The 12,653-nt window shown below is 40.2% G+C and overlaps 1 protein-coding gene across 10 annotated transcripts in view; it reads left to right on the top strand.

Moving 5' to 3' along the window:
- Positions 1-12,653, top strand: part of NYAP2 (neuronal tyrosine-phosphorylated phosphoinositide-3-kinase adaptor 2) — a 257,064-nt gene that overhangs the window by 148,080 nt on the left and 96,331 nt on the right. For 9 of the 10 annotated variants that reach the window (XM_070618403.1, XM_070618406.1, XM_070618405.1 and 6 more), the window contains one exon: positions 5,420-6,514. In XM_070618403.1, coding sequence (XP_070474504.1) covers positions 5,420-6,514 — 1,095 coding nt within the window. Of the gene's footprint in view, positions 1-5,419; positions 6,515-10,535; positions 10,891-12,653 lie in introns of those variants that run through there. The other variant, XM_070618409.1, reaches the window with a different exon arrangement.

Here is a 12,653-nt window from a genome sequence, read left to right on the forward strand (position 1 = left end):
GGTATTGTGGAGCTTGTGACTGTGAAAATAAAAATATCCCTCAAACCCTTGGAATTTTGAGTTGTGAAAAGAGAGTTATTGTGAGCAAAATTCTGCTGAAAGTGGGAAATGTGTCTCTCACTTTCCAGAGTCAGCCAGTTCCAGTATCGCACGGTGTGGACATTACTTTTCTTTATTGGACTCTCATTTTCTGGTTTGAATTACCTATTTAAATATACCTCTATAACAAGAGCTACAAAATTATGATTTTCTTATTATAGCATGGGCTGAGAAGACCTTTAAAACTGATGCTTTGTACCATATATGAAATAATGAATTGCAGAGCTTTACTCCCCTATTGGTTTCCTTTGTTTTAAAAGAGATAAAAGATTGGATTGATATTATGAAATTTTAAATTTTTCTTAAAAAGTATTGATAAGGAATTTATATTTCTTTATCAGTAATATACAAAGTTTGGGCTGAGTAATCTCTATGATCTCTTCAAATTCTGGGATTCTGTGGCCAAACAGACTTTCCAGGAAGGGAAATACTGACCTGTGTTGTGTCTCATTTTTCCTCTTCTTGAGTCAAGAACATTCACAGATACTAAAGGATGGCTTTACATTACATTTTTTTTAATAAGGGAAAAATTATTTCAGAAGGATAGGTTGACAAGGGACATGGTGAATTTCCAAAATTAACTGTGAAAGACAGATCATCTGGGCATGACTGAAAGCCAGGCATAACCTTTGTGCTCAGATATCTCATTTCAAAAATGTCACTTTCTGCTTATTCAATGCTGCTGTCATTATACTATTTTAAGCATTAAAATTTGTGTTCTGGAGCTGAACAGGAATTATTGTTTCTATCTTTGGGCTTATTAGAAAGAATTTAAAATTCATTCAAGAGCAATAAAACGTTACCTTTTTATTATGGTCTAATTTAGTTAAATGTTGAAATTTGCAATGCAATTTTTCTTGTCTTTTATCAGCAGCATTTCAGCATCTATGTATATAGATCAAGACTATTTTTAAATACCTTCTAAAGAAATGACTTTTTAAACGTGAACTTTTCTTTAAGTTTTAACCCTAGAGTGAGGTTAAAGTAGAATAAATTATGTGACAATGTTGCTTAAAATTTCAGACTTTGCTTTATACAGGTCAACTTAAGGGGGGACAAAAGCATATGTGACAGTTGAAACAAATTTTCATTGCCCTATGAATTATTTACTCAGTACTAGGACTAAGGTAAAACTAGATGATAAATGGCAAACGGAGAGAAAAATCAGTTCATTAGAAAATAAATCGTTTCCTCTTCTGATTTTCCAGAAAGACCCATGAGATCGCAAGTGGGGTGTGGAATGGGAAGTAGATATTGTTTGGAAAAACAGTCTCCCATATTGAAGGAATGAGTCTGTTTATTCCTCCTCATCATCTGTAATTTACTTAAGATTTTACTTTCTAAATAATCCTCAATACTCTCATTTCAAATTTGGATCAATACAACAGAAGAGGACCAGGAAACAAAATGGGCTTGAGTTATATGAATCTGCCTGCATCAGGCTCTTCTCACCACATAGGAAGAGGAGAGGGAGGCAGCTTGCCTGAGTAATGAAGGATTGCTTGGGCATGGTTGGCTGAAGAAATGCATTGGCTGGTGGGCAGCAAAAGAGAGTGGAGCAGGGAATCAAGATGCCAAAGCAAACACCACCAGCAAACTAAAAACATCCAGAAAATGAGTCAGCATCCAGTAGCATGTACTTTGGCGTGGATCAGAGGCTGGAGAGTCAGATTGAGAAGAAGAACCAGAATAACAGGCCATTTGGTGCAAGAGTTCTCCTGAGTGGGTACTTGGGTAGAGCATCTCTGCATTCAGCTTTAATATGTTCTTTGTGATGTGGTTTCAGGGGATGAGGAGGTAGAGGGCAGAGGAAGGTGAAAATTACATTTAAAAGACTGGAGAGGAGTTACATTAATTCTTAAAATAACAAAGCTAGTTAATGTATTCCAATGTGTTTGGATGAAATTAAAGTGGGTGCTCATGATTCAACTGTACAGGGTGTTGACGTAGGGCTCAATAAATATACTGTTGTCTAGGTCAGCTTGGGTTGCCATAACAAAATACCATAGACTGGGTGGCTTAAACAAGAGATATTTAATTTCTTACAGTTCTTGAAGCTGGAAGTCCAAAATCAAGATGCCAGCCTCTTGGGTGAGCTGTCTTCTTGGCTTATAGATAGCCACCTTCTCACTGTATCCTCCCGTGGTGGAGAGAATGAGAGAGAAAACACATTCTCTGGTGTCTCTTCTTATAAAGGCCTTAATCCCATCATGAGGACCCAAGCTTCCTGTCCTCATCTAAACCTAATTATTTCCCAAAGCCCCGTCTCCACCAAGGCCATCACATGAGAGGTTAGGACTTCAACATGCAAATTGGGAGTGAGGGGGCGGGGCACCATTCAGCCCATAGCAGCTGTCAATTTTGATCATCTCAGAGTTACCATAAGAGTCACATGTTATATTTTATTCCCCTTTTCAGACAATATCTGTACAGTCGTGTGCCCCATAACGACATTTCAGTCACTGACAGACTGTATATACGATGGTGGTCTCATAAGATTAGTACCCTATAGCCCAGGTGGGGAGTAGGCTATACCATCTAAGTTTGTGTAAGTACATTCTATGATGTTCACACAGTGACCAAATCACCTAATGATGCATTTCTCAGAATGTATCCCCATCATTAAGCGACGCATGACTGTACACATCAAAATAATTAATAAAATATTGCAGATCTGAAATTGATTAAATGCTCATGCCACGTAATTTTACAGTTACACTTGGTTTGGCATTGAAATTGTCCTCACAATACAAATGATTGTTCAAATTCCTTCTTAATGAGTAGTTGGTCTAACTTAATTCTAACTGTATTATGTTCTAGAATAGAAACTCCTTTGTCTTCAGTCATTTCATAGATAAGAAGGGTCTTTATTTCATTTTTTTCTCTTTCCTTTTGCAAACAAAATGAAGTGTTATTTGCTTACATTTTTGCATTTGAGTGTAACCTAAGCATTGGTCTTGCCCATTCCAAAGGCCACTTTCTAATCTATGGGGGAAGAGGGATGTTGGCTCCAGATTTGCTCATGAGGCTGCTGCTTCCCTGAACATCATGCCATTCCCAGCTCTACTCTTGACCCCTCACTGCCTGGTAGTCCTGGGTTATGGTCTCCCCTCGATGCATTGCTGCTACCTAGCCTTGGGCTCAGTAAATGCTTGAATTCTGCCTGTCCTGTTATTTTCCTCCATACAAGTATTGGAGTCTAGGTAAGAATATCAGATTTTAGTGAAAGGTTAAAGAAAACAAAAGTTAATTATGATTTAGGAGGGAGAAAAAATGAAATCTTATTCCAAGTACGATTTTTCTCATATAATGAGTTATCCATCTCATGCACAAACATTAATTCCTAGCTTTAGGTTAACTCTCCATTCACAGACACCTTGTCAGTGACAAATATTTTCCCAGAGTCTGAGTTACTTAGTACTGAGTACTGAGCCTAGAATGATACCCTGAGGTGGAGGATGGCAGGAAACAAGCTTCAGAAGAATAGTTTGGGTGAGCTTTTTCTTCTAAGTCCTGACTCTTTCAAAGGCCCTTTAGTCCTAAGTCGATCTTTTCATTGATCTACAGTGTTACTTCATTTGGGCTGAGATTTTTGTATGTAATCTGATGATTTATTTAAATCATATGAAAATTAACATACACAGGAGATTTCAGAACCAGTCAAATTTATGACCAGTGGGACATACAAAAAGGAGCTGTTGGTTACTTTGGGTCCCCCTTAAAGAATTGTCTGAGTAGTTTTCACCCCATATGTATCCAGGTTTTTCACTTTGGGTACTAAAAAACTCCACTGCTGTATCTCCCTGGAAAAGGACATCTAGTTTTTCCAAGTATGGGTTAAAGGAAAAGTCTAGACACATTAAGAACCTTCCCTTCAAAAAGATGTTTGATTATAGTCGGTAGAATTATGATCATGGGCACAATGGAGAGGAATATTTGAAAGTAGGAATGGCCTAGAAAAGTGAGAGACATAGCTGCTTCTAGAATATTCCATTGGTTCGCTTTCTCTGAAGGTGTGATTGATGTGTAGAGCAGCTGCCCAACTAATCTTTGCCTCTCCTTTAGTAAGTTTTAGAAAAGCTGCAGTCATAAGTATTCTAGTTGAAAAAAGAACAAAGGCGACTACAGGTGTTTCCTGATTTGTGCTTTGAGACACCCCTTGCCCCCACCCCTTAAGGCTGCAAATTATAGAGAAGCTTATTTTCTCATGGTTTTACACCTATAAGCTGTACTGTCAGCTTGCATTATATGCTACCATTTACCACAAGCAACTGCATTCTACCACATTGCATAATAATGATAATCATTGTAATCATATATCAACACAATGAGATAATGAGATAATAACAAGACTCCAGGACCTTCCTTGCATGCTAAACAATTGATTGCAGTCACAGACGTGTTGCCAGCCTGTTCTACCCTACCGTATAGTGTCAGAAGTTTATGCTCCATCATGAGGGGGGCTTCCAGCCAGCTGTGGGATGCACTTGCACACATATCTGTTGTGAGTTTCCCGTAGTTATTCTTGAAGCTTACACATCAATGTCTGGATCATTCTCTTGTAAAACTCTCGAGGGGGATCTGATGAGTCAGTGGAATAGATCTAATAAATTCATTCCAAGACAGCCTTTGGGATATCATAAGAGATCTTATGAACGAAAACAGACAACTACACCATAATCAACAATACCTGGAGATTTGGAGATTAACTTGTCTAGCCTCACAAGATTTTCACGTTAATTTCCCCTGAAGTATCAGCCCCTTCTGTAGAGAAGTTATTTATCTGAACCAAGAGAGAGATTAAGTCTAGCAGGCTGGGACATTTATATCCTAAACGAAAGCAAGATGTGACCATGTGCAATAGCCACATCATTAAAAAGGCTGAATCCTCATGGTATTTTTGTGACCATTTGTGACAACAGAAACTCTAGATATTTTCCCCCCGAGCTTCTTGCTTAATTCTTGAAGATTAGTATGTATGAAACTTGCGATTGTTTTTATCCAACATATTTCATCTGAAGGTTTCTATTTAGAAATTTTAAGGCAGAGGGACAAATAGTCCTGGTCTTAATGGATTTATCAGTGTTGGATTATAAATATTCGTTTGAAGATAAATATTACTATTGTTCTGTCATCAGGTTTTCCTAAGTATGGGAAATGTTTGACTTTTGTTTGATTTTTAGTCTAAACCTTAAGCTAGAAATGAAGGAGACTACCCCCGCTCCCCCATCAAAGGTTGATAGTAGTAAACCCAAGTGCAAATCATTTTTGAAAGTTTTCCTGTTGCACTCATGTGTTTTACCTTTTTTTCTTCTTTTAGTGTGGGCCAAACCGAGACCCCATAGTGATGAGTATTCAAAGAAGATTCCTCCTCCAAAACCAAAACGGAACCCAAACACTCAGCTTAGCACATCTTTCGATGAAACGTATATCAAAAAGCACGGGCCCAGGAGGACGTCGCTCACGCGAGACTCTTCCCTCTCCCAGGTCAGCAGCCCAGCGGGGGACCCGGAGGAGGAGGAGCCGGTGTATATCGAGATGGTGGGGAACATTCTCAGAGACTTCAGGAAAGAGGATGACGACCAGAGTGAGGCCGTCTATGAGGAAATGAAATACCCCATCTTTGACGATTTAGGCCAAGATTCAAAATGTGACCTTGATCATCACAGTTGTTCTTCGCAGTGTGCTACTCCCACGGTGCCTGACTTGGACTTCGCCAAGTCCTCAGTGCCATGTACTCCAAAAGGTTTGCTTTGTGACATCCCGCCGCCCTTTCCCAACCTGCTTTCTCATAGACCCCCGCTGCTGGTGTTCCCGCCAGCTCCTGTGCAGTGCTCCCCCAATTCCGATGAGTCTCCGCTCACCCCACTGGAGGTCACAAAGCTTCCTGTGCTGGAAAACGTGTCTTATATGAAACAGCAGGCTGGAGCATCTCCATCCTCACTGCCCTCTCATATCCCTGGCCATCCCAAACTAGAGAAAGACCAGACCGGAGCCCTAGGACCAGCTCCTGCTGCTTCTGTGCTCTCCTCGTCCCCTCCCCCGCCTTCCACTTTGTACCGAACGCAGTCTCCCCACGGCTACCCTAAAAGTCACTCGGCCTCCCCATCACCTGTGAGCATGGGGCGGTCCCTGACCCCGCTCAGTCTCAAAAGGCCTCCACCCTATGATGCTGTGCATTCAGGCAGCCTCTCAAGGAGCTCTCCATCAGTGCCTCATTCCACCACCAGACCAGTGTCGCAAGATGGGAGCAAGATGGTCAACGCTGCGGTGAATACCTATGGGTCGGCTCCGAGCGGCTCCCGGTCCAGGACACCCACGAGTCCTCTGGAAGAACTAACCAGCCTCTTTACCTCAGGACGGAGCCTGCTGAGGAAGTCGGCCAGCGGCCGCCGTTCTAAAGAACCCGCTGAGAGTAAGTGCACAGTTTGTATATGAGCCAATCTATACGTTTAGTTCATGACTTAAAAATGAAGCCTGGTAGATACAGATAAGGCACGTAGTACATGATCCTTAGTCCTTTTAGCTGATTTCTCAAAATGTATTTTACTTTTGCCCCGCTAAAGAATACAGTGTGTTCTGAAAGAACTAAAAGTGACAATCTCTGCAATATAATATATCCAATTAAAAGAAGGGTGTTTTTTTAAATAAAGTGTAAAGTCTAAATTCTTACAGTGGCTCTGGAAAGTCTAAGAAAGAAAACAGATCACTATGGAATTTTTAGGTAAATATCTTGATTTGGGAGGATTATACACAAAAATGGAATTGATGTGTCAAATTTATCTTTATTTTACATTAGAAACCTCCTTGAGCAAATCTGTATTAGAAAGCCTTTGCTGGAAAGAAAGCAATTCAGATAGAATTTAGTACTTTTCTTTTTTAGCATAATGAGTGATTTTCTCCACATATTTAAATGTTATTATATTCCTACCTTCACTCTAAACTAGAATAGGCTTATTGTTTCGCTTTTATAAGCCATGGTAATTAGCTTCTTATTCCTATGGTACTCTTCCTAGATCTATCAATATATAAATTAAGGAAAAATCACTAAGCGATAAATAGGTGGTGAATATTTTATCTGCCACTGAATTTCAAAGACCAGGAAATGTCTCTTTCTGAATGACTAATCCTTTTGTGAGCCAAATCACTCCCCGTGAGTGTATAGGAAAGTCAAAACAGATTGCAGTTTTCTTGATGGCCATTTTATTAAATTACACTGATTTCCGTTATTTAAAAACGCCTGAAGTACATAAAATGATAATTAATCATTTACATCTCAAATGACTCCACTACATGGTTTGTTATTTATCCAATCACACAGTCATGCTGAGGACCTTCCATAGAGTAAAAGAAATCTACAATACTTCTGATGAGGAAGATGATGATGGCACTCCTTAGATAATTATTATTCATTAGTAGTTACAAGCCACTTAGCTCATCTTTTTTTTTCTTTACCCAGAGAGACTTATGAAAGCATTAGCTGCTTAAATAACCCATCCCCCCCCCCAACATTTCATTTTCCTAACTGAAAGGCAACAATTTCTAATATATTAGATATGTCTGGATACACAAGTATATATTAAATTATTTCTAAAATTATTCTAGAAATTGAATTAAAAGTTAGGAACAATCTATTTCTAGAGTAGTGGTTCTCAGCTGGGTCGATTTTGCCCCAGGGATATTTGGCAATTTCTGGAGACATTTTTGGTTGTCACAAATGGGAATGCTACTGACATCAAGTGGATAGAGGCCAGGGATGCTGCTTGACAGCCTACAATGCACAGGAGAACCCACCACAAAAGGAAAAAAAAAAAGAGAAAAAGAAAGAATTGTCAATAGTACAAAGTTTGGGAAACCTTGATTTGGATAATTTATTAAAGTGTTTCTCCCAGATAATTGATTTGGCTTAAAAATAATCAAGTAAGGTATTTGGAATAAGTTGGAGTAAACAAATTTCTTTAAAGAAAAATATTTTACTTTCAAAATACATAATAGTTAGTGTGAAATTAGTAGAAATTTCATCCTAGAATTGGTGAAATTATAGAATTTTCTCCCTACGTACTAGTCCCTTTGGAGGATCCTTAACAGCTCCAGCTGGCAGCTATACCAATTAGCTAGAAAAAGTATATGTAAAAGAAATGATTAACTAATGAAGTTATTTCAGGAAAATTCCATCTGTTGGAATCATTCTATGTGCTATATGTCACAGACTTCTCTATTCGACTCTAAAAAGAGCTTTGTGTGCTTCTAAAACAAAGCCTGTACATAGAAAAGAGATCAAGGCTGTTTATAGCTCTTAGGGATCTGAAGATTGAATTCCTTCTCATGTGCTATTAACTACGCATCAACTCTTCAGAGAAAAGGCATGCCCTGAGTTACATTAACTTCAATATTTTACTTACATAAATGGAAGGCAGGAAAAATGCAGATGGTAAAAATGAATAATCTAATGCTATTTACTTTTGACTTCTGAAGAAAACGGGAAGACACTGTCATGCCTGGACATATAGACTGGACATGTAGGCAGATATAGGCACCAACACGTGAGGCCCATACAAAGATACACAGAAGCATATAAGCGGCACAGAGATGCAGTGGGACTAAAGATGGAGCAAAGGACAAAAAAGATGCAAGCCCACTCATCTGATACTATTCTTAAAAAAAAAAAAAAAAAAAGGTAGGTTGGCATTGCCAAAGAGCTTCATCATACTCAACGATATTCCACATGGAGATACACAGTTTTCTACTGTTAAATCTCATCTTTCAGTCTTTAAAAATACTCCTATTTAAGACTTTTAGATGTTATGTTATATTTTTGCAATGATAGACATAAGTGAGTCCTATGGGTCTGATGAAGTAACATTGGGAATCAGATCTAATCATGACCTTTCCATTCATGTAAAAAAGAATCAAAGAGGGGCTGGCCGGTGGCATAGTGGTTAAGTTTGCACTCCACTTCAGCGGCCTGGGGTTCGTGGGTTCGGATCCACAGTGTGGACCTACACACTGCTCATCAAGCCATCTTGTGGCTGGGTCCCACATATAAAATAGAGGAAGACTGGCACAGATGTTAACTCAGGGCCAATCTTCCCCACCAAAATAAATAAATAATTTTTAAAAACAAATCACAAAAAAACAGTCCAAAACTAACATGCAAATAAACAAAACAAAACCATAAAACCACCCCGACACTCCCCACCACACACACACACATGCACACAGACACACACGTATACCTTTTTCCTTTTTTAAGTCACCTGAGGCCCAGTGATACCTAAAATATTAGGCATTGCTGATAAGCAACTGATCCAACTTCTAATTACTAATTTAATTTAAAAAAGAATTTTAGGGGCTGGCCCCGTGGCCGAGGGGTTAAGTTCGTGCGCTCCGCTGCAGGCGGCCCAGTGTTTCATTGGTTTGAATCCTGGGCGTGGACATGGCACTGCTCATCAAACCACGCTGAGGCAGCGTCCTACATGCCACAACTAGAAGGACCCACAACGAAGAAGATACAACTATGTACTGGGGGCTTTGGGGAGAAAAAGGAAAAAAATAAAATCTTTAAAAAAAAAAGAATTTTAAATTAAATAAAGAATGACTTTGGAAGGAAAGCTTTTAAAATATGTGTCTGTATTTATATATTATCCCATTTTTAGGAGAACAGGAAGGGTATACTAACATAATGTAGCCGTCTTTATGATTTAGGGTCATTCTTGTGACCATTATTGTGTGCCTACTGTGTGCTAATGCGCGTAAAGTGTCTAGCAAAGTAAGCTGAACAAGAGAGGCCTGACACAGTGGTGGCTATCGTTGTCCCTGGTCATTTGTAATAGCAGTGACACAGTATTGATAGCTTAGTTATTACGATCCTGGGATGTCCTTGGGGGCTATTTGAGGTTGTAGGGCTGACCAGCCCTCTACCGCTGTATCATTTAAATTCACTTAAATTCTATGTCTGTTTCTTGTGGTTTTCCTGTCTCCTCCCTTTCTTTCGGGTAGTTTTATTAATGCATCTAGCCTCTGCTCCCCTCTCCTGCCTCTCCGATTCTCCTTTCACTCTTTTCCTCATTGTATTATCACAACATTAGTCAGCTATGGACAAAGAAATCAGATACCCAAACTTGTCTGAGGAGCCTTTCATCTTATTTAAGTATGTGACCTTCAGTGGAGGGGCTTTGTGACCTTTGCTTTCAAAGGCCTCTTTAACCCACTTACTAAGTCTTGAATGGAGTTCTTGGCTTCATGTCTGAGATAGTTGCGAGTATCGACTTCCCAAGAACTAAGCTGTTCTGAGAAACATCGAATGAATGTTAGTTTACTTAAGGAGAACCTATACATTTTCTTTAGCCTATTGAAGGTATTTTTTATTCGGTAAAATTTAGCAAAAAAGTAATCAAGGACTTTCTCTTCCCTTCTTTTCATTCCTGTGAAAGCAGGGGCTGACGAAGAGTGGGCAGGACAAAAGCAGGTATTGGGAAGACAAAGAGAAGGGTGGAGAAGAGAGTCTGGATCTGTGATTTGCTCTGGAGCAAGGGTGAGCCCTCAGCCTGTGACTGCCCACTGGCAAACATTGATGTTGGGCAGAATTTCTGGATGCACGGTGACTTGGAGCCACCTGGCCAGAGTTGAGGGCTGGATCTGGAACCTCTAGAACTCTAGGATTCTTCAAAGGCATTTGGGACTTGAACTACCCCCGGAACATCTGAACGCATGTCAGGGGATATCACAAGGAAGATTCCAGAAGGCCTTGTAAGGTTATGCTAAATATCTTAAATAAAGACATGACCCTTATCAGGCCCCTCTCCTGCAGTTTGTTTCTTGCCTCCCTCCTCAGAGTCCCATACTGTGGCCTCAGACTGATTTCTGCTTTAGTCCTTGTAGGACATTTAGTCTTGTCCAAAATGTCCATAAGACATTTGGTCTACACCAAAAGGTCCTTGACATTTGGTCCTGTCCAAAACATCCATGAGCATATTTGGCCCATGCCAAATGGTTTTGGACAGGACCAAATATCAAGGACTTTTTGGCGTGGACTCAATGTGTCCATGGATGTTTTGGACAAGGCCAAATATGACCAGATATTAAGGACATTTTTGTGTGGGCCAAATGTCTGATGGACATTGTAGACAAGACCAGATGGTCCTGCCGGTATCAAGGACCTCTTGGCATGGACCCAGTGTCTCCATGGATGTTTTAGACAGGACCAAATATAAGTAGATATCAAGAACATTTTAGCATGGACCAAATGTCTTCTGGACATTTTGTATAGGACCAAATGTCTGCTAATTGCCCCAGCAAAGCTCCTTCTAGCGTCTCAGAAAAGAAAAGCAGCTGGCACTTGGGTGATGACAATCCTTGTAGGTCAGGACTATGAGGATGTGCTCAGGCTCCAGAGAAGGTCCTGGGGTCATTCAAAGCATGGAAGAAAAAGGACATAGAAATCTTAGGTGAGTGGTCCAAGCACCTCCTGCACCATATTCACTGGTGTATTGTTAAAAATATAGATTCCTAGGCCTTATCATAGACCTGTTCAATGGGAAATTCTGGAAGTTGGGCCTGGGTTGTTGACATTTTAATGACAATACCTAGTAATATTTATGCCTACAATCCAACAATAGCTCAGAGATGGCTAAATATTAGCAACACCATTTACTTGTATGCAAGAGAAATCTATAATACATTGCTTATCCAACATAGTCAAAAGCAATTTATATCAGAGAAAGAAGAGAGAGGGGAGAAAGTAAAATACAGATAGCTTAAAATGAGTGAATGTTGTCTTCCTCTCCTTGAGTAAGCTACTGATTAGTTGGCAGCTTGCAAAGAAGACAGTCAGGGTCATCTGGATGGGAAAACAATTTTGCTACCTTCAGATTCTCCCAGAGACCTTGAGAGTTTAACAGTGGAGCATTGGTGGGCAATCGGTGAATAGCATCCATTCTTTTTCTTAGTTAGAACCTCTGTCTTAGTCATTCCACGTCTGTGCCATTTCCTTCATCAGAAGAACCACTGGTAAGAGCTGCTTTAGACAGGAGCTGGTGCTGTTGGTCAGGCAGGGAGGGGAAGCTGAGACTCAGGTTGGCAGCAAACCTCACCTGAGGTCTATCTAGATGGATCCACTCCATTTAAGGGGGAGGACTAGCCAAAGCAGGGTGGGGCCCTTGGATGGAGCCATGACTTAGAACAAGGGTGTGCTGTCTGGAGAGGGCAGTCGATCACACGATCTAGTCAGTGTAGGAGAGTAGAGAGAACACTATAACTCAAAGGCAATACAAAAGAATGGGAGTCTTGTTGGACACTGGAAGGACAGGGAGAGAAGACTTTATGAGAGAATGAGGAGGTCTAGCTTCCATGACTGGGCCAAGGATCTTAGGAGCTAGAGCTGACAATGCTAATGAGGGAAGAGGTGATGAGGTTCTTGGAAGATTCCTCTGCCTCAAACAGGTTTGTCTCAGGAACCATATCAAGACTAACTAAACCCAGAGAGAGATGCATCAAAGAAGCTAGTGGTGAGGACTTGGGGAAAGAATGTAGCACCCAACTTTTTCCTTGAGAAC

Source organism: Equus przewalskii, chromosome 5, assembly GCF_037783145.1.
Source record: "Equus przewalskii isolate Varuska chromosome 5, EquPr2, whole genome shotgun sequence".
Taxonomy (NCBI): domain Eukaryota; kingdom Metazoa; phylum Chordata; class Mammalia; order Perissodactyla; family Equidae; genus Equus; species Equus przewalskii.